Source organism: Dunckerocampus dactyliophorus, chromosome 1, assembly GCF_027744805.1.
Source record: "Dunckerocampus dactyliophorus isolate RoL2022-P2 chromosome 1, RoL_Ddac_1.1, whole genome shotgun sequence".
Lineage (NCBI taxonomy): Eukaryota > Metazoa > Chordata > Actinopteri > Syngnathiformes > Syngnathidae > Dunckerocampus > Dunckerocampus dactyliophorus.
In genome coordinates this window covers 13,575,270-13,597,783 of record NC_072819.1, presented here as the reverse complement: position 1 = coordinate 13,597,783, position 22,514 = coordinate 13,575,270, and the positions used below count along the sequence as shown (strand labels likewise).

The 22,514-nt window shown below is 41.3% G+C and overlaps 2 protein-coding genes across 7 annotated transcripts; both read right to left on the bottom strand.

Moving 5' to 3' along the window:
* Positions 1 to 3,880: 3,880 nt before the first annotated feature.
* mrgbp (MRG/MORF4L binding protein) lies at positions 3,881 to 9,922 on the bottom strand. Its single transcript, XM_054788367.1, has 5 exons — positions 9,709 to 9,922; positions 8,322 to 8,443; positions 5,687 to 5,768; positions 5,493 to 5,567; positions 3,881 to 5,384 (listed from the first exon to the last, which is right to left on the bottom strand). The coding sequence occupies exons 1-5, from the start codon at positions 9,848 to 9,850 to the stop codon at positions 5,161 to 5,163; spliced, it is 645 nt and encodes a 214-aa protein (XP_054644342.1). The 5' UTR covers positions 9,851 to 9,922; the 3' UTR covers positions 3,881 to 5,160.
* Positions 9,923 to 10,964: 1,042 nt separating this feature from the next.
* Positions 10,965 to 21,281, bottom strand: hm13 (histocompatibility (minor) 13). 6 transcript variants are annotated; one of them, XM_054788313.1, is made up of 12 exons: positions 20,867 to 21,280; positions 19,123 to 19,158; positions 16,099 to 16,242; positions 15,379 to 15,461; positions 15,209 to 15,297; positions 15,044 to 15,129; positions 14,839 to 14,964; positions 14,668 to 14,725; positions 14,311 to 14,431; positions 14,079 to 14,181; positions 13,923 to 14,008; positions 10,965 to 12,228 (listed from the first exon to the last, which is right to left on the bottom strand). In XM_054788313.1, exons 1-12 carry the CDS (start codon positions 21,089 to 21,091, stop codon positions 12,156 to 12,158), a joined length of 1,230 nt encoding a protein of 409 aa, XP_054644288.1. In that variant the 5' UTR covers positions 21,092 to 21,280; the 3' UTR covers positions 10,965 to 12,155. The 6 variants fall into 6 exon arrangements, with proteins under 6 accessions (XP_054644288.1, XP_054644307.1, XP_054644298.1 ...); XM_054788332.1 differs by having other exon boundaries at positions 16,144 to 16,242; positions 20,867 to 21,277; XM_054788323.1 differs by lacking the exon at positions 19,123 to 19,158 and having other exon boundaries at positions 20,867 to 21,278.
* Positions 21,282 to 22,514: the final 1,233 nt, after the last annotated feature.

Genomic DNA, 22,514 nt, shown 5'->3' with positions numbered 1-22,514 from the left:
CTATTTTGCCACGCCCTCAGACTAGAAGAGAAGCGTGCAGTTGCTCTGCTGCACCCCCAACAGCACTCCTGGTTTATTTAACAACCTGTGCCAATTGTAGTTAATTGCGATTGATCCAATCTACATTATTGACAGTAAACCATCATAACAAAGCAATCCAAAGCCCGTCCCCACCTGATTACAAGCTTTACACTCGCCTGGCACCCCATGGCGTCGATGCAGACCCTGGGACCGTAGCCCACGCAAGGAAGACTCCTCCTCTCTCTGGAAAGGCCCGAATTCGAGGGTCCCATCTTAGAAAGCTGCAGGACTGTGCCTCCCCTGGGGAAAAACATAGGAAGGTTCACTCCGATGCACAAGTGCACACCTACCAGTCCATTTGGCCAGTAAATGTGGGTGTCGCCTGTTCCTCGTACCATACGTCCACTTTGGCCACGTCCTGGGTCACAAACCAGGTGGGGTCATATTGCCCTGAACAACTCGCTAAGGTGGTGACATTATGAATTATACTAAGCCAAACAACTAATACTGTAACCAGTTGGATCATACCCGGTAAAAAGGAGTACTCTCTTGCAGCTGGAATGAGGCTGGGGGGTCTACCAAAAGTAACCGGGGGACACTCAGCACGGATCTTGAAACAATAAAGAATATTTATCCAGTGGAAAAAGGGCTGGCCCAACGTAAGATAAAAAGACTACATTTCTGGAGAAAAAATAGCAACTTAAAACTACTGGAATGATCCGTCCATGCTGCAAGTACTTTTTACTTGGTAACTTAAGATTTCTCTATCTAAAATAAGCAGGACGTTTAAGCTGGAAATACTTGTATTCAGAACAAACTACTTCATACAAAAAATAAAAATGAAATATTACACAAATAATTGAAAATGAAATTACACATCAGCGCTAAAGGAATACGCAGTATCCTGAAACTGGCTGATCTTGAAACCAATCCAAATGAATCAAAAAGTTGGCCAAAAAGTTTTTACAAAACCAATCACACAGAGTTTGAAAGACATGTTATCACAAAAAGACAGGGTTTCAGTTTTATACTGTATAGCCTTTTTTTTTTAACAAAGCCATATACATATATTTTTCAAAGCCATATTATTATTATTATTATTTTTTGTCGGCACAGGATCCCCCTTACCAATGATCACCAATACAATACCGAGAAATGTTTGTTACACACATGCGCTAACAGCAATAGCACCGTTAATTAACCTAATGAATGTATCATGTTTACCACCAGATTTAAAGAATAAAAAATGTTTTTTGTCCTGGTCAACACTATGAACATACATACCTGTATGTATCATAGCGGATTTGTCACCCTTGCCAATTTGCATGCTTACATTTCTATGAGATAAGCGAAACAGAGTACAGTATCTGCTGATTGAAAACACGGACATGTGACACTCATGCTGTTACTGAATGAGTGAACTAGAACTAGAGTGAACTAATTGCGGTGCCAAAAAATGTAACATCAAGTGGTTTTTCACACAGTAGAGCAATTTGGACCCATGTCAAGATTTGACACCACTTCCAAATTCAGGGCAGTTGAACATATTTGTATTCATTCAGCCAAGGTGAGGAGACGCAAGCAAAAAGACAAACTAATTTCTATTGCTTTGCCCTGGTGGGGTCATCAAGGATTATTAAGACCTCTTAAAAACCCACATTTCCCCAAATTCAGAGACATGCTAGAATGCCATACGGTTGTGGTGATAACACAAAGGTCAGTGACCTCCACGAATGCAGGCTAATGTTGTCTGTGCATAAGTCAGACTTGCACATGGCTTCACAAAAGAGCCCAGTCGTTACATTGTTCACAATTTGGAGTTACTATGGCAACATGAAGTTTAGCAATTTGGAATTTTGGATGGCTCCTCTTTAGTTGAAGGCAGATTTACTCAAAACTTCACCAAACTTGACAATTAAGTCAAACTCATAAAACATTATTCATTTGCAAAATTGTGGTTTCGAACATTTTCGGTTCCCTGGACTATTTCTTCTTTTTGACACCTTTGTGATATACAGTATATATCATTTTCAATTTTGTACAAAATTCTAAAACCCAATCCAATATGCCCGAGAAATCTTTCTAGAGAACCAAAAATATGCCAAAAGAACCAAAATATTGCCTTATTGTTTTCCAGAGTGTTCTGGACCAATAAAAAATCAGCTGTGGTCTGCAAGTAGCCTCTGAACCACACTTTGGACACGCCTGCTCGGAATCCCCAATCAGGCCAACTTTGGCCTTTTCTTTAATGTGTACCCAGTTGAATGCAACTTTTAACACGCGTCATCTTCTTACAAACCACCGGATCTGCCTCTCCCATGCAAAACACGCATGATTTTGGATGCGAGAGCAACCCGAAGAGGACACACACACACACACACACACAAGACTTCACATTTTGAGCACTAAGCCATATCATACAGTATATACATAACATATTATATACTATTTAGTAATTAGTCACATCAAATTTTACTGACAAAACAAACAGAACTCACCACCTGCTCACACACACACACCCACACACACAAGAGTTCACGTTTTGAGCACTAAGCCATATAATATATACATAACATATTATATACTATTTAGCAATAAGTCACATAAAATTTTACTGACAAACATTAACAGATCTCACCCACACACACCAACAAGGACACGTCCCACACACGCACACACCGCACACACACACACACATTCTACAGTAGACCGTGATCACTATTATCCCCGGACAAAACAGACTCAAAGAACTATTCCCTGCACTCCTATTTTCCTACTTGACCTTTTTCAATTCCCCCCCCAAGTCAATTTATGTTAGATCATAAACCCTGTGTCAAACCCCCGCTTATTTATCCCACAGGTATTAACCCCAAAATAAAAAGTTAAAACAAAAAAATTGAAACAGAAAATTCAACTTTCACCAGGCGCTGGAATTGTTTCTGTTTGTGGATCACTGCAGAGTCACGTCTCAGTCCCTCAGCCACGGACCCACTTTTGCGTGTTCATCTATTTTGTCCACCTTAATCTTAATTACTTCGTGTGTGTAAGGGAAATCCGACATCTTTCCCATAACCGACCCTACCGGTTACCAATTACGTTCTTCTCGTTTTTTTCAACCGACCGCGCGCTGTTTTCTCCCCATTTTTTCCTCAGACGTCTTTCACCCATACTTTTAGAGGAATTTCACCCTCTAAGGTCCGCAACCTCCGACTGGTACTTTCGAGGACTCTAACCTCTGAAGGCTCCAACGGTAATTTTAGTGGACTTTAACCACAGAGTCCGCAACTCTCACGACGTCAACCAACTGCGAAGCTATCCTGTCTTATCTTAATAGCGGCGAACTATATGTTCAGAAAAGTTTAGGAATATCTTTATGCGATAACAGCCAATATGAAGAGTTTGCATAAACAGGTATCTTCTTACCTTTATGTGGGGCGGCCCTGATATTCCACACATCTTTCTGTCCACCTGAAAGTGTCTTTTCCTCCTCAGTGCCCTCAGTGAAAGCGCCACTGTTCACTGTGTAGCTCATTTGGAGATGGCGGCACCATTTATTGAGAACCTGGTGGACCTGCGAGCAAGAATAATTCGGGCGGAATGACGACGGGAGCGGCTTCTTCGAGATCACACTGACTATTCTCTGATGAAATGCTATGTAACAGATATAGATTTTCAGCCGAGGGAATACGCAACATTTGCTCACTTTTTGCGCCGAGCGTAAGGCATAAAATGCAATATGAAACATGAATTAGGCCAGTGTTAGCAGACATATATGTCACAGCAGTCCTTGGGTGAGTACTCAGCCCGTTAGTCTTATATTACAGTATTTGCTGGAGGAATAAGCACTCTGAGGCATCAATCAACTGCAACAAAGCATTTCTTTATTTTAACAAAAAGGAAAAATATGTCACAAACAAAAAAATTGCCACAAAACACATCAACACTTCCACTTAGTGGTCACCACAAACTACAATGTTTTATAATTGAAATCAGTAAATTATGAAAACAATATAGTCATGTTTTTAAGATGAAAAAATGTTAATATGTAAATGTTGCACGGTCATAAATTAAAACACTAAGGGTATAGTTAATATAGTCATCAGTGTTAACTATTGGTGGCAACAGTGTTTATTATCCATGCAAAATATTACTACATATTACTAATACGCCTAACTTTCCGTTTTGTCTTGTGTCGTTATTGTATTTACTTTGTCAGTTGTTTTTTAATTCTATTGGTTGCTATTTCTTTATGGCTTATTGTTATTGGCTATTTTTTTTTCGGAGTTTAAATCCATGATTTTGACGCAATGAACAGTTGCCACATGCTAGCAATGATGTATTTGTCATCGAAAACGCTGAAGAGCTTGACTCCTTCAGACTTGGGCCAGCACAGTTTTCATTCGGTTCTTTCAGAGGCAAGAGGAAACATCAGGAACAAGTACCTGAAGGTGACACGAGCGATTACCGCCCCCGTGTGGCTATGCAGATATATGACAACCTCACTCAGGAACATGTCAAAGCACGTTGAAATCACTAAGCAAGGATTGGTTTTGAATTTATAAGCACGTTTTGAAGTAATTGAAAACGTTTGTGTTGTTGCGTGCAGTCATTAAAAAAAAAAACTGAACATCTGTCCACAAAGATAATAGTTTGATTAATCAATTTAATCACTAAACATCTGTTTCTTTTTGACACAAAAACTGAAATAAAAAATACAGTAAAAAAATCGTAATGACATCAAAAAGTAGACAAAAATAAAACAACTAAAACATAGAATTCAGTTTTCCAGCTGTACGGTGAAACATTTGTAGTTAGGACCCCAGAACGTTAGCAGCTCTGCGAGGCTAATGCTAAGGCTAAGGCTAAGCTAGCAGGCTAATTCAGCATGCTAGTTGTAAGTTGTGGCCACTTCCTGTGTGCATGTTGCTCACAGAAGCTTCCTGTCAGCTGGTCAGACTTTAAAAACAACTGAGTGTTTGTCTCTAGTCCATAAAATCTGATGCACGTAAACAAAAGGTCACATGACCAGGGCCTCAGGTGGCAAATGAGGAAGAGGAATTAAATAAGCCTACTCTGACCACACGTCCTGTCTGACAAGTCATATGACAGAAAGTATGCTCCGTGACAACAGGCCCCTTGTCAGGTGCGCCGCCTTTTGGCTCCTCCGGGACTGGCAGGGTTGGAAGAAGACAAGAGTTTCTCCGCCGTCCTACTCCTCTTCCTCTTTTCCGCCTCCTTGCCGCCCCCTCCTCCTCCTCCTCCTGTGGCTCCGCCCTCAGTCCCTCCCTTGTCCTTGTCCCGCTCCCTGTCCTTGTCCCGGCTGTTGCTTGAGCGCTCCGACATCTTCACTGAGGAGTTACTTCCTTTAAAGCACAGACCGAATAAAGAGTGTCACCACAGAGACGCGTACATGACGTCACATGATGAGGTGTTGTCGGCCATCTTTGAAGTGACAGAAAGTAAACATTTACCTTCTTCGTGAGTGACTGGAGGTTCTCGCTCCATCCTGAACTCTTCCTTTGCCTCCTCTTCAGAGCACAGCTTACCTACACACACATAGTTGTGAGGGGGCGGGGGATGTTGATTGCCATTTAAAGACATTTGAAATAACACAAATTTAAGTTGAACATGTAAGAGGATGAAATATCGGCCAATCAGCTCTTACCTTCTTTCACTTCCTGGATGATGTCATCAGGCAGAGAGAAGCTCTTCTCCGAGTTTGGAAACGGTAAGATCTCTGACTCATGCTGACTCACGCGCATGCACAAACACACACACACACACACACACACACACACACACACACACACACACACACACACACACACACACTTAAGGCTGGATAGTGATATCAACGCTTCTAAAGATGATACAGATATAAAGTTATTCCTCTTAGGCTGCACTTTACTGCCATCTCAGGTCAGCATCTCAATACATGTCCTCACTCGTTAGCAAAGTTAACATGTATTTAGAGCTGTCAAAGTTAACGATTTCCTTTTTTTGCGATTAACGTGCACATGACCTGTTTGACCCTCGGCCCACGCATTAGTTTGAGGAAACAGAGCGGTGGATGTGGAGCCACAAGCGGGTACAAATATTGAGCAGAAATGAACAAAGAAAAGCCCTGGCAGACGTTTCTCTCAAGACCAAAGTTATTTGTATCTACTGTCGCTGTGAGCTCAGTTGTCACGGAGTACGTCGAATGCCAGAGAGAAGTGCGAAGGTACTCAAGCACTGCCTGTATTTCTTTATTGTCATGTATACAGTGGTACCTTGGCTTGTGAGTGTCCCAACTAACAAGTGTTTTTTAGATGCGAGCAGTCTCTCGGCTGATTTTTTGCTTTTAACTGCGAGCTAAGATTTGGGTTAACGAGCTACTAGTTACCGGCAGGCATAGACGAGGACAGCTATTTGTGTCAATGTGACCATGACTGACGACGAGAGTGGATGTAAATAGCATTAGCAATGCCAGCATTAGCAGCGCGCTAGCTAGTCACCGGGAAAGATTTTCTACACATCAGCAAAACACAGTACGTAACAGCGATGTACTGTATCATATTTATTATGTATTGTGTAAGACTAAAAAACAGGAACAACACCAAATTAAAGCGCACTAAATGAATAGAGACCCACCATCCACCAGTACGAGCCTAGAGTTTGTTTTTCCAGAGAGCTGCACCGCACAAATATGCACATTAGCACTAAATAAGGTCATTCAATCTTACCTTTATGCATTCGCACATAGTGTCAACATTTGGGAACAAATATGAGGTGAAAGAAAACAGGGAAAAATACAGTATAGTAGTCTATCTGTGCAACGTGGGAGAAAGTTAGATGGTGAGTTCAAGGACCACTGCTCGCATTAAACATACAAAAACTGTGGGACTTCTAACTGTATATTATTTTTTGAATAAAATAATGTCCCACATGTCCCAAAATGTATATCCCTTCACATAAAATTTGATGTAGATATTCACAAGGCTTCTTTATTTTATAATGTAAGATTAATGTCTACATCAACAAATGTAACCGCTGAATCGAATTATATCACTTGTACACTGTATCGAATTATTGTTTTTAAAATACAGTAGTACCTCGCATAACGTAAACCTCCTTTTACGTAAATTCCACTGAACGTAAAGAATTCATGGAAAGTTTTTGCATCGTATTACGTAAGAAATTCCATATAACGTAAAGCGTCAAGTCGGTGTTCAAGTTCAGAAATTCAATTTGAATAGCTCGCGCGACAGAGAGAGGGAAACATTTTCCATGACTAACAGAGTACACTAGGTGACGCCTTCTGACGCTTCACGCTCTCATTGGCTGATTATCGGGGCACTGCCTACGCTCTCATCTCATTGGCTGACTTATACAGTGCGTACGTGACTTTGTGTGAGAGACAGGCTTCTCCCTTCAACCTCCCTTCCTCTTCGTAGTCGCCCTTAAACGCATTATTCATTTACAGTAATCTTATTTATTACCTTATGTTATATTGGAATGTTACTCTACTATGTTTATGCTAACGTTTTCTTATATTTCCCCACCATATTTGGTGGACTTTGAATATTTTGAAGGGCCAAATGTGTGAGTTTGGGAAAATCTTGCAACAGATTAGGCTATTTACATGTATTTTACGCTTTGTATAACTTAAAAACCCTATAATGTAAACGTTCTCGGAACGGATTATTTACGTTGTAGGGGCGTCTACTGTATATCGATTTTGGATTGTATCTTAACCCATGTATCTAGATGTATATCTACTCGTGTACCACAAAGAGATTTACATCCCTACTTATTATAGATAAAAACTTCTTTCTGAGATTAAATACAAGTTAACTATGGACAAAATGTGATTAAGCGCAATTACATATTTTAATCGCTTGACTGCCCCAATTGTATTTAATAGTATTTATTATTAACATTGCTTCACTTCTCTTTACACTTACATATGATACTTATTGTTAAAATTTGACTTCAAACATTGCTTGCACAATTAATAAAGCTATGATGGGCACAGTTTGACCCTGAAAGAGATACTAATATTCGCATGATTTACCATAGAAAAAAATTGTTTCCAAATACAAACAAATTGTATGAGAGTTAATAATGTTAAAATGTGACTAAAAACATTGCCTGTACACTTAATGCTTTTATGATGGACACAGTTTGACCCTGGAACAAATTAAAGTATGATTATTTATATTTACATTATTTACTATGGGAAACACTATTTCCAAAGTCAGACCAATGAGGTGTGTGCGTGTGTGTGTGTGCGTGTGTGTGTGTGTGTGCGTGCTCACCAGCGCCTGCATGTCGTACATTGTTCCAAGATGATCCCAGATGACCGAGGAGGAGATTTGGCGGCCGATATTCTGACTAAATTTATCTCGGATGCAGATCATGTGGAAGTGACGGTTGACTCCTGCACGTGCGTGACACAAGGAGAGTCACATGACCACACAGCCACATGTATTGATCATGATGATGATGCTGCATGAAAACCAGTTCGACACCCTTATTTTAGAACCGAGGTTCCCCAAAGTGGGGTACGCCAATTGTCATTGGAGGTACGATTTAGCGCTTAACACTCACAATTACGAGCGCGCCTGAACACCTCATAGCACAGAGAGCACAGTCAGAGCAGAAAGAAGGAAGGAGACAGGGCATGAAGTTCTTCATTGCTCTATGCGAGTTATATGAATAAGTAAGTTAGTTTGATGATTATGTTGTGTATTAAGAGTGTTTTCTCTTGAAGGTTTAACTTATATCGGTGCGCAAATCCCCGGACTGTGAAAACCCGCTAATGTATGTGCGTGTCAGGACGAGAGAGTGGAGATTCCCCTGAAAATGAGTTTTTATCGCTGCTTGTATGTATTTTTGTACCTTGGATACTGCTTTATCAAGTTTGTTCAACTTGCCCTTTCAATTTGATATCAAATTAAGATGCAGATTTAAATCACAGCGATTGCAAGTGGACAAACGTGAAGATCAAGTTCAACCCATTCAAAAGGAAGGATCCTAACATCCAGCTGAAATAAAATATATGTAGGATAAATACTTAGATACTTTATTCATCTCCATGAGAAATTCACACGTTATCTATTTATCAGTGCTCATGTAAAACGTTTATCAAAATCTGACCATGCACAATGCAAATTTTTGACCCAGAATTACTTACTATAAAATGGATTATTCATGTTTAATATTTCAATACAACGAAATGTAAAAATGGTTTCAGTTTTTTAAGTGCAGCATTGGGGGGTTACATGGCTTCAAGTCAAATGTCTGAAGGGGTACGCGACTGTAAAAAGTTTGGGAACCACTGTTCTAGGACATCCCATGTTTACATCACATGTTCCATCCAGAACGTCAGCATGTTGTGTACAAGCATGGATGACACAAATGTGTGTCCTATGAGAGCTTTTCATGCTAATGTTAGCATTTAACGAGAATCTAGCATGAAAGCAACAAGCCAACATGTCCTCATTTGTGCTTTTGTTGTGCAGTGTTGTAGTACAATTCTTAACACAACTCTTGCAGAACCACTATGTATACAATACTGACATTGTAGCCTTATTCAGAAAGCGACAGTGGGAGTTTAATTCAAAACTCTACAAGCAAGCAGGCCGAGGTAACGGCAGCTAGCACTTAGCCTGGCTAGCTACTTCGCTAATGTGTGAGTCTTACCGACAGGTTTATGTCCAATCATGGCGTGGAAGAGACACACCTCCACCTCATGGCTCCACACCACCGACTCCTCCCCGGGCACCAAGGCCGAGTCCGGAGGTTTCTCGTCAGCCTGGTTCTGCGTCACGTCAGCCTCCCCCATCGTTCGCCCAGCAGAGCCGAGACAAGAACAGCACTGCCGTGTTTTGTTTGGGAAATACAATATTACGTCCGGGTTGTGGATTCGCTGCTTTTCAGAGTAAAAGCAGCTCAAATACTTATGGCCAGACAAAAAGATGTATTTTAGTCAAATCAACTTATATCTTACGTTCTATCCCAAAATTGAATTCCTTAATGGGCCATTATGTTAAATATTTATTTGTATTTAACACAAATCATATTCTAATTATTTATCATATTTATTTGATTAGGAAAAAGTTAATTGAAGCATAGTATGAAATAATGTCAACAGAGGAATTGGACGTGTGGCTGCGCAAATACGTACCCGGAACGCAATCGTTTAAACCTGGTTCTACACATGTGCGGAACGCGCCTACATCCAGTCGGCCGGTTGTTGGGCAGTTAGGCATGTATAATCTACACCTATATTTTACGGCAGCAAACGTCCCCCCTTCACTCTCAAAAACGTTATTAAGATAGATAGAAATTTAAGAAATAACAACATAATCAATCTTTTTTCTTATACCCATAGTGCAAGTGGACAATTTATAAGCCCTCTTTTCTTTGTTCAATAAATTATTTTACGTTTTTTTCGACACTGAAAAAATACACACCAAAGCATTTGCTAAGAAGATGGGAAAAAATGAAAAAGATGAATCCTCTAGATTAATCCACCATTGTACTCTACTTACGGTTGTTAACATTCAAATATAACTGCATTTTATGTGGTTTATTGGACTTATTTATGTTAAACGTAACCGGATATGGCGTTTACGTCTGCGCTACGTGCATTGCGTAATTTTTTACGTAACTCAGTCTTGGTGGATGACATAATGGTAACGAATTATTTTAACCAGTCACTTATAAAATAACCCCCCAACATATTACATATATGAAGTGTGGTTATTGAACATTTATGTTCATACATATAAAAATAACTACCACAACACGAGACGTCGCAGAAACGCTGTTGTAAAAATTAGCTAAAGAAGGATGTGACTGCGTGATTGCGTTCCGGGTACGTATTAGGCAGTGACAGGAAGAAACAGAAAGATGCTAAATCTAAGCAGTTAAACTGTCAAAGTAAAAGCCCGATATTGTGTTAACCTGTTTGATAAACTTATTCCTACTCAGGAAACATACCTGTATATTATACACGTCAAATCGTTTCTTCACGTTTACAAAAATGACAACTCGTTCAATTACTGAAAAAGCAAACTGTTCTGTGTGGCACGTCATAGTTAAACTGCTTTATACGGTCAGCAAAACATGTTTATTGGAAATAAAATATACAGTCCAGTTTGGAAACTACCTCCTAAAACAAACAAAAAGCAATTCTTGTAAATGAAACTGCTAAACTTCACTGAGAGCATGACATTTAATATTCTTGTGGGCTTTTTTCTCCTTAACATCAAGATAGAAAACAAAGCAATAACACCAACGTCAACCATGCCAGCTCCAGCAGACTATACTGGAAAATGGATTTCAACAGGCAATATTCCAAACAATAACTGCTTCCAAAAATACTGTCATCTAACCCAAAAGCAAAAAAACAAAAAACAATTCTCTGTATGTGAGCTTTTATGAAATTCCCATTGTACCTTCTGAAGTATACCCTTTATTGGAATAAACCTGATAAAAACTATCCTGAAAGATGGATGGATTGGAGGCGGCGGCGGGGGGGGGGGTCATAGGAGTTTACATGCTTGACTAGCCCTTTGAAGCCAATCTGTTCATCCAAGCTTTAAAATAATTAACTCGGTCAATCATGTTTAATAAACATTAAATTAACATTTGAGAGAGGATGTCTGACTTCCTTTGGATTATTTGCCATGTTAGGCTCACTTTGTTTCTTGGTGGTAAAAAGAATGAGTGCTTGGCTTGCTAAGAGTGAAAAGGCACATCACACATCCAAAAATACTGGCTAATAAAACAAATAAGACAAAAATGCTCCATTTGACTGAAGAGCTTCATCAAAACATTTGGAAGCAAAAGAAACATTTTTTTTGTTGTGAATTAATCTTCAAACTCAAGTTTATATATATAAAAAAAAAAATCTCTCACTCCATCATCATGTGATCAGCTCCTTTATGTGGACGCCCCGCCCCCTCTGCTCTTTTTACGGCTTATTGGAGGAGGGGGCATTCCCACGGTCCCGCCCACCTCTGCAGACAGTCCACCAATAGAGTTGCAGAATGACAAGTGACAGGAAGTGCATGAGGAAGCAGCTGAATGAGATATGGCAAGCTGATGAGGATATTTGCGAGGGGTGTGGTGGTCTTTGAATGCTATTGGTCCTTCTTCGCTGATTCTGATGAGTCGCCTTTGACTAGTGCCTCCTCCGCAGAGGACTCCTCGTACCTGGGGGAGAGAGGCGGGAGCACAGGTGAGTCGGCGGTGGAGCTTCTGATGACGTCAGACAGGAAGAAGACGTTGGTAGGAAGACTAATGTAGCAGTAGACGTCTGAGCTAAATGACACTTGTGATACGAAATTAAAAATGTCCTGGCGGAGAACTGGTAAGATTTGAACAGGGCTGGACGCAGTGTACACAGATGGAATGGTGAACACGACTGTTTTGAGTTAAAAAGTCTAAAAGGAGAAGTAGTTGTAGCACCAAATTCTGCCACCCCAGCCGCCGCCCCCAACACACACATACACACTATACAGTTAAGCTGTTTTACTATGGTTTGTGAATTGTGTTTTAACTTTGAACTTGTGTAACCTGCGGTCTACAGCTAACACAACAGTGTACTGTAACTGCTCACTGATAGAGCAGCTCTGTCCCCTCAAATGCATACAAGTAGTGGTGTTCCCACATTGAATGGACTCAGAAAAGGAGAGCACCACAAGAAGTGACAGCAAACAGCAGCAGAAGCTAATGTAAGCTGCTGTGAGCCACACACATGCCAAATTGATAAGAAACTTGAGAGGTCTGATTAAAACCATTCATTTAATCAATCATAATGTAACTTTTTTTTTGCCTCTCCTGTCTCTTTCTCTTCTGGCAGCCTGCTTTTTCTTTGCAGGGGACATGATGCTGCTTTGCTCAGAGCACTGTGTACGAATGAGTTGCTTAACAATAGGCTGCAACAGCAATCATTACTGTTCGTCCTACCAGATTGAATGAACCATTTAGCATTTTTGCAAGGTGGGTGAAGGTGTGGATGTGTAGTCTCAGACAGTCTTAATTTGACTAAAGCGACCTTATTGAACTTTCATAGCAAAAACAATTCTTACCATTTATGATGTCAGTTTTTATAACTGATATTTTCAAATAAAAACATATTTATAAAACTTTACAAAAGTCCAGGGCCGCCCTAGCACCCATGCTTGGGGCCCAGGTACAACTATTCCAATTTCCCCCTCCCCACCAGCATGGGGTTCTCTACAAGGAGGTGTGCTGTAAGCGACGCTGGCGCGGGAAGGAGTCTGTTGCCATGGAGACGGCATCCATGGAGGTAGCCAGGCTGGCAGGAGAGCCGCTGACGGTGGGGAAGGAAGTAAGCCTGGGAGAGGCAGGAAGGACGTCCTCTGACGACTCATAGCTAACCACCAGCGGGAGGGGGACAGGTAAGAAAAGTAAGAGGGAGGGACAGGTGAGAGAAAATGAGCAGAAACACAAAAGTAAGATTAAAAAAAGGTGAGAAAGAAGACGAGATAGTGTGAAGGTGACAGCAGACACACATTGAGGAAGAGGAAGCTGTAGTAGGTTTATGCAAGGCAGACATTAAAACCCATCAGCAACACCACTACGCTGCATTGCAGGAGCAAGTTCACCTCAGCAGGAAGTGGAACCCGGGAGGATTTTTGAGTACTCACACTCATGAAAAACTGAACTTTAGGCAGATAAGCTTGTGTGCATGTGCCAGAAGACACAGGAAGTGGAAGATGAAGACATAGGAAATGGAAGAGGAGTTAACAAGAAGTCACATTCTGAGATAGCGACTGAGACATGACTCTTACTCGTTCCTATGATGACGACGGCAGCGGCAAACGACATGTGCTACAAGTGTTCCTGCCAGCATCACATGACCCAGTCACTTGGTTACTCACCTGAACATCTCAGTGAGTTCCCCTTTGAAGAGCGCCACGACCACGGGGAAGCCGACACAGGCAGGGACCAGGTACAGCAGAGCGGGCTGACAACATAACATGTCCACTTGTTAGTTCAGTCGCAGAGGTGGTGACCTTTAACCTCTCCCGTCTCACCTGTGCGTGTTTGAAGGTGTGCATGACAAAGATGGTGAGGCCCAGTCCGAAGATGTAGGCCAGGAAACTGGAGTAGAAGTATGTTCTGCTGTTCTTCTTCAGGCTGCAGATAGAAACAGAAGAAGAAAAAAAGAACAATAAACAGAAGGAGGAGGAACAGAAACAGAGAAAGAAGAAGGTCACACCAGGTGGAACAGGAACAAGAACGTGCAAACAATGACGAACTGGTTACCTGACATCAAAACGCAACAGCAGCGCGATGAAGATTCCCGGGATAACGATGTCACCGAGACCCAGCATGGCAAAGTTGCTGGCGTCCATACCTTTCTCCAACAGGTCCTGAGGAAAGACCACTGCCGCGGCAGGGGAACCACATCATTCACTCACTCACTTACTTGTTCACAGACACAGACTCTTTTGTTACTACTAAAAGTGCTTCACGACTCTTTACACTTGTATGATACTTAAAATGTCACTTCAAACATTGTCTCCACATTTAAAAAGCTTTTATGATGCACACAGTTGGACCTGGAACAGATTATTTCCTGTGGGAATCTTAGGTTACATGCGTGCATGTATGCATACTCACATTTGATTGGCGCCTCAAAAGACTTGGCCACAGTTACCATGACATTGGTACCAAACACCTGATGATGTTGATGATGATGATGAGAGACACATTGAAGACTGTGATCAGCATCATTGCTTCTTATTTACTTGGGTGTCACTTGTGTAACGCATGTAAGTGGCAGTCTCTCACCCAGAAGACATCATACACAAACAGTCCTCCCAGCAGGATACAGCCTGTACTGACGTTGTTCAGGTGGAGAAGCTCCACCCCATTGAGCGCGAAGGCTAGTCCAAAGAGGTTGTTGGCGATCCAGTGCTGTGATGTCACAACACTGACAAGTGATTGGCTGTTTATGTACAAGACGAGTGGTGAGCAGTGTGTGCGTATTCAATACCTTTTTGAGCAAGTACCAGACACCCACCACGCTGCTGGCCAGCAGACACACAAGGTTGTTGGTGTCAAACTCGTAGTTGATGATGTCTGCAGAGAAATAAAACGACCATCAGCGTTGCCGTGTGCACGCCAGCCCAAAGGGGAGGAGCCACTCTCTTGGTCTCACCTTCTTTGGCTTCACCAGTGCCCTGCGTGAAGAGCAGCTGGTACTGTTTGATTGGCAGAGACGCTGGAAAGATTCTGGACAGCAGAGGACTTGGATACACACATTGACCAAAAAGAATGAATACACGTTAGTTTAATGAGCATGCTCACGTGGGAGGGTGTCCATCTTACCTCATAGTATGAGACAGTGCAAGCACTCCAAGCATGAAGAAGTAGACCGACAGGAGCAGGTTGATGTACTCTTGAGAAAACACCTGCAACACGCTTCAGCATGAAACACAAGGGCAGCCTGCTATGTTCAACATACGAACCAACTAGAAGCTGACTGTGTGGACGTACTGTGTACTGCTCTAGGACTCAGCTATTCGTCACAAACAGCAGATGGGTGTCTCAAATGTGTCAGTACACTTCAGTTAGTATAATGTGTACACTGTGTACTGTGATAGGTGTTTGAGTGTGCAAATGTTGATGTTGTAGTGCTTTCCCAAATTGATTAGTGTCGTTGCACAATTACCAGAAAGGACTACTGCAATATTTAACCCGCTTCTTCTTTCTGAATGATGAATTCCAACCACTCCCCATACTGTAGTCCCACTCCTCCCACTACGTAGCCAAGATGGCAACAATTGATGGCGGTTAGGGTCCGGCTAGGGTCACACTCAATATGCTAAGTATACTGTAAGTAGGAAGTGAGCGACTTCAGACACAGCATTTGTGTTAATTGCAAACAGCTGCGCTAATGTCACAAATCTGTCACTGGCTGCCTTCCGTCATGGGCTGAAAATTCCAACATCGGTTCGTGTTCACCAGCTTGCGGCTAGCTATGTCTGTTAGCATCTGTTGCATGCTAAATGTCATGCTGTTGTGACCATCCACTTGCTTACTGCTTACTTCTGTGACGTGCTGTTGTGAGTGTGGGTCGAGAAGGAAGGTCACCTTGAAGAAGAGGTACAGTCCAAAGAGAGTACAGCTGGCGACGATGGGGAACCGGGCAGCATCTCGGCTGGTGATGGTCTCTGGCATGTCCGACGCGTTCTGCAGACCACACAGGAGAAGTGCACGTCAAGAGAGATTCTCTCTCTTCATCATGTTAAAATCCTCTTCTTCAATGTCTTTTTTGGATTGACAACTGGTGGATTTATGAGAGCAGAATGTGGACAACTCGCACTGACAAACAGTGGATGACCTCGTTAGCACCTATGCTTGTCCCCTCCGTCTACACACCTAGCCCACCATACCCCATAGACACAACGTGGGACGAGGACAGGGACACATCTGGGGAGGAAATGAAAAGCAGAGGAAGTAAGGAAAGCAGTCAATGTAACCAAGTATACACCGTCTAGGTTAAAGTAATTCATAAAATTTGAATTGACTTGAGTTTGTGTCACCACAGAAGGGTACCGGTGATGGCAGAGAGGCAACGTCTAATGATAACTATAGAATGACACAAAGAGTATAACTGCTTTGTGCAAAATGTGCATTACGATTAATCTATCCATCTTCTATGGCGCTTATCCTCACTATGGTGTCAGGCATCTACTTTCAGTGTTATTATACTGTGTTTAACTTTTTTTTTACACACTTTTTTGCATTTAATTTCATAATAAATTACTTAATAAAGGCCACAGTTTGACCCAGAAACAGATAAAGTCACTTTACCCTTTATATAATTTACTTAGCCTGTTGGGAAAAGTATTTTAAAACGAGAATAACATGGGAGTTAAGATTGTGTCCCACTTTTGTATAATGTAGTTAACGTTTTGATGATTTCTTTCTGACAGGGACACAAAACTACCCTAACACCTAGGGGTGTCATGAGACACCCAACTCAGAAGACGAGACGATGCATGAGATTGGGTCTACGAGAGCAAGACAAGATGAGATTTTAACATAAATTTTAAGAAAAGTACAATGAAAAAATATGACTGGACAAAAATGTATTTTGTTTGTTTTGTTTTTTGTTTTGAGTCACAAACAATGCAAGTGCATTTTGAAATGTTCATTGTCCCGCAAATTGACGCTAAATTATATTATTGTCAGCATTTTTTCAGACCAAATAAACCACTAAAGTTATTGCAATATGTAATAGTCACACGATCTCGTGTCAAAAGATCTCGCAAGATTCAAAAGTGACAATGTTTCTCGTTCAGAAAAAAACTGTCTAGTGGGCGCTAGGCCTGGGCTGATAATAAATTAATCACACAATAAATGAAAATGAACTTCATCATTTTGCCGGCCTCAATATATTGCCATGTGCATGCGTGTCTGTTTTACTCATCTCCCGCCTTCAAACAGGCATAAAGAGGATTAACGCTGTGCATTGGTTTCAGTACCTTGGTGTGGTTGTTCCATGGAAACAAGGGTATGAACAGAGTGACCCCTTTTGTCAGTCATACAGTCTCTTTGTCTCAGTGGTGGAGGCGGGGCCGCAAACATACACACAGAGTGCAGAACAGTGTAGCAATGCACGTGTAGTACAAACTAAATTAGTAGTTTGGAAATATTGTCATGGATTTTTATTTTTTTTATTTTTCCGTTTTACTTTTCTTAAAAGTAATGTTAAAATTCCGTCTTGTAGACCTAACCTTGTGTTTAATCTCGTCTTGTTAACTGAGTGTCTTGCGACACCCCGAATATATACTAATAATAATACAATATTTCATTTAATATGTCATCAATAGGGGCGCCAGCATTAATAGTTCCAGCTTATAGTTGAACAATGCCAGCTCACTGTTTTTGTCTGATCTACTTGTCTTTGTCTATTTACATCAGGGCTGTCAACTGTCCTTTGATATTTATAATTAAAAAAACAAAAAATAAACAAACATTATAACTAAAGTATCACACCAGTCAAAAATGCAGGAGACCCAACTGTACATGATGTGTAGGCTCTTTAATTTAGCCCTTAGGGCAGGGTCCTGTACAAGCTATCCTTTTCTGAGAACTCTTGAGTCCATTTTTCCCAAAAACTTAGAAATGTGAGTTAGGCCATTATTTTAATAGGGTGCCAATATATTTAAAGTCAAATCTTTTTGTTTTTATTACCTATTAGTATTTCTAGAAATTAGTATTTCTTTAGCGTTTTCTAGTTACATTATGCCTTTGCTGTATTTTTGCAGGGTTTTTTGTTCATTTTATTTCTGCAATGAGCCACATTCCACATATGGCCCATGGGCCACACTTTGGACACCCAAGCGTGTTTCGCCAGGAAGCGCAAGGTGCTTCCAGGCGGGCGATGGAGTAGTGTGTGCAAGTTCTGCCTTCTTGACTGTGTCGCTGGTCAGGGGTTGGGCTGCATTGTGGAGGGCAGACCTGCATTGCACGACGCTATGTAGGTTGAGCTCCAGTCCCACTCGCCTGCACGGCAGATACTTCACCTTTGCTGACAGCTTGTATTTAATTACTCAATAAACACAGTATCCAAGAAACACTTCTTGTCTTCTTGTCACTTCTTTGTCACTTTCAATGCACACACCTACTCGCTCAATATAGCGACCATGTCGCTAAATTGTCAACACGGATCTCTTCTACGCATGAGGTTTCTTATGAAGCGCGTTGGTCGCCACAGTACCATTATTAAAGAAGAAAGACACCCACTTAACCCTTTATCTTCCAATACACCAGTACGCCTGACTTACAATTCTGCCACAAACTTGGAGCCGCACACACACACACACACACACACACACACACACACACACACACACACAGGCAACAACATGTACATAACACATCAGTGATGTGATTGGTTGATGACAGTAGTGAAAGAAATGTGACAAATTGAGTGTTGATGTTTATCTTTAAGGTCATCAAGGTGATTGACTGTACACCCTCCATCACACATGTACACACACACACACACTGTGTGTGTACTGTATGTTCATGCATGTGGTGACAAAAGGCTCTCATACTCACTCTGAAGCCTGAATCGTACCCTTTGTCTCCGAGCTCCTACGGACACAATAGACACACGCGCACACGTGCACAAACAGACACACATGCACAGACAAGAGAGGGAGAGACAGAAGATGAGGGCTGAATCAAGTCTGACATGCAGGAGGGGGGAAAAAAGCACATTATTGATCGCTAAAGATGGCTTGATCTTCTTGTGAGAGACAGCAGGAAATGCCAAAAGGAGAATGAAAGTCAACACAAATATACTTCATTAAAGTCCCTCTCATCCTATTCTGCTCTCACGCCACTCTTTTCTCTACAAAAACACACACTACCACATTCTCATGGAGGAATGCCCGCAGTTGGTGATGTTGATTTAAGTCAGTGGTTCTCTATTATTTTCTGTCATGCTCCCCCAGGGGACAGAAATCCCCTCCCCTATAACCCCTAAATACTACTGAGAATCTCCTAATATTTATTTATCTGTACAAACCACTTTATGAGCTTCTGGCACTGGCATTTTGCATACAATCACCTGGTTGTATGATTAGATGAACAAATGAGCAGAAACTGCAACTACAACAACATCCAACATCAATTTTCAAGTTTTTTTGCTCAATTTGTAAAATGTAATTAAAATTTAAAATTATGCTTCTCAAAACAGAGATATCGTGCAAATGAATCACATCAATGTAATTTTTTATAGACTTTCAAAACTGTAAACATTGATCACTTACCAGCTTCATCAGCTTAGTCCTTTTCAAAAAGGTATATATATTACATAAATATAATTATTATATATATTTCTTTTTTGGTGCATAATTTGCAACTATACTGCTTATATGAGTCTAATTTGCAAGTAGGCTACATTTACCTCCAGTTTGTCCCTGGGTGTTGCCATAGTCAGGAAGTAGCTACTGCCATTGGGACGTTCAATGTGCCAGTATAACATAAATTATGTTATACGTATTATGCATAATCTGTTTAAAGTGGAATGCACATTTAAATACCTAATTAGTTGTCATATTTCCAATGTAAATTAGCATCAAGCTAGTGCATTTGTTTAAATGCATTGAGTTTATGTTGAATAGCAGATATCTTATTTTGTATCTTATAATTGCTTTATTTGAGACTCTGCCATCTATCTGCTGAGCTAGCAAGTAAAGACCACACGTGCCCCTTTGGTTACCCTAGGTTAGATGCTGAGATGTCTGCTGGCTGTAGAGTAGCGCGTTAACATTGAAAACTGGAACGTAACATTAAACAGAAACCTCAGACTATAAAAATGTGTTTTAAACAAACATTTACATTGTGTATATTCAAGAGATTATATTCGGTTTAAATTTAAAAGTGAATGTTGCAATTGTAGAGGAGCCCTTTGGCAGCCATCTTGGTTTAATTTGCGTTTATTCGAGTGTGACGTCATCGACCCAATAGCTGTAAGTAGGTGACAATGCGCATGCGTGTACCTATGTTTTCAAGACCGCACGCAAAAGTACACGTCACGCTCACCGCTGCTGATGCTCTGATCTGAGCTCTGTTGGTTCTGTCTGAAGGCTGGCCAAGCTTCTGCTTAAAGTTCACGTCTACAAAACCTGACATAAACACCTCAACAAGTCACTTTAAATAAACAACTGGCGGCATTCGTCAACAGTGTGGCTGTTGAGCACATTTTCGTCACTATACTGGGAAACAACGTTTCCAAAGCAGCTAGTTAGCTTGAGGATACGCTAAGCTAGCGGCGGATGCTAACCCGGTCTCCTACCTTGGACTTTGAACAGGCCACTGAGCGCAGGGCTCCGAAGAAGATGGGCACCAGCGCCATGAGCACCAGGCTGCCGTACGCCAGCGCGGTGCCCTCCGGGGTAGCCACAAACTTCGCCGTCGCGTTGACAGCGTCCGTCCCATTGGAGTCTGTTGTGTTCAAGGCGTCCAGGAGCGCGGCGGCGGCCTGCGGGGCCGAAGCCGGGGCTTGTTCCACCTCAGACATGGCTCTTCGGAGGTGGAGGGTCTTCGGGGTGGCGCTGGAGGTTTGCGGGAATCACGTCTACTGATGGAGGAAAAAGAGGAGCCGAAAGCTTGTCATTCATGGACGAGCTGCTCTTCTTTTTGCCCTTCTTCTTGTGTCGCTAAGGCCACGTTTCTTAAAGCAAAGATATGAAACACAGACAAGAGCTGTCACTCCGTCGGTGTTTCTCGTTCCATGGACTCTGGAGTAATAACAATCAATGTCTTTACATAATAAAGATAATAATGCAATGATATTGATTATAAGGTGTTTTACGTTTACGTTACAAGCAACAAGAACAACCTTGTGAATGAAATTAAGGAGGCAGACACCTAAATATTCTAGAATACCAAAATCACCAGCAATGCAACACACCAGACAAGAACATAATTAAAAAAAAGAGCTTTTAAAAGTCTGACAGAAATACACAAAGAGAGCAGTTAGTGGCTCTTACACCTGTGTGCCCACATAAAACAAAGCAAAACAAGTACTGTATCGACAGTATAGACGATCTCTGTTTTGATGAAGCGGAGCTATACTGGTGAAGCAACAGCGCATCTCCCAGGCAGAAGAGCAGAACTACACTACACCATAAGTGTTGTGAAAAAGTTTTCGCCCCCTTGCTGATTTTTTTCTCTGAATTTTTTTACATGTTTGTCACACTTAAATGTTTCAGATCATCAAACAAATTTTAATATTAGTCAGACAACACAACTAAACACAAAAGGCGGTTTTTAATTTTTTTTTTATTATTTAGGCAGAAAAAAAATCCAAACTTACATGACCCTGTGTGAAAAAGTGATTGCCCCCTAAACCTAATAACTGATTGGGCCACCCTTAGAAGCAACAACTGCAATCAAGCGTTTGTGATAACTTGCAAACGCATCGCTTACAGCGTTGTGAAGGAATTTTGGCCCACTCATATTTGCAGAATTGTTGTAATTCAGCCACAGTGGAGGGTTTTCGAGCATGAACCGCCTTTTTAAGGTCATGACACAGCAACTCAATAGGATTCAGGTCAGGACTTTGACTAGGCCACTCCAAAGTCTTCATTTTGTTTTTCTTCAGCCATTCAGAGGTGGGCTTGCTGTGGTGTTTTGGATCATTGTCTTGCTGCAGAACCCAAGTTTATTTCAGCTTAAAGTCACAAACAGATGGCCGAACATTCTCCTTGAGGATTTTTTGGTAGACAGCAGAATTCATGGTTTCATTTACCACATCAACTCTTCCAGATCCTGAAGCAGCAAAAACAGCCCCAGACCATCACTACCACCATCATATTTTACTGTTGGTGTGATGTTCTTTTTCTGAAATGCGGCGTTACTTTTATGCCAGATGTAATGGGACACACACTTTCCAAAAACTTCAACTTTGGTCTTGTCAGGCCACACAGTATTTTCCCAAA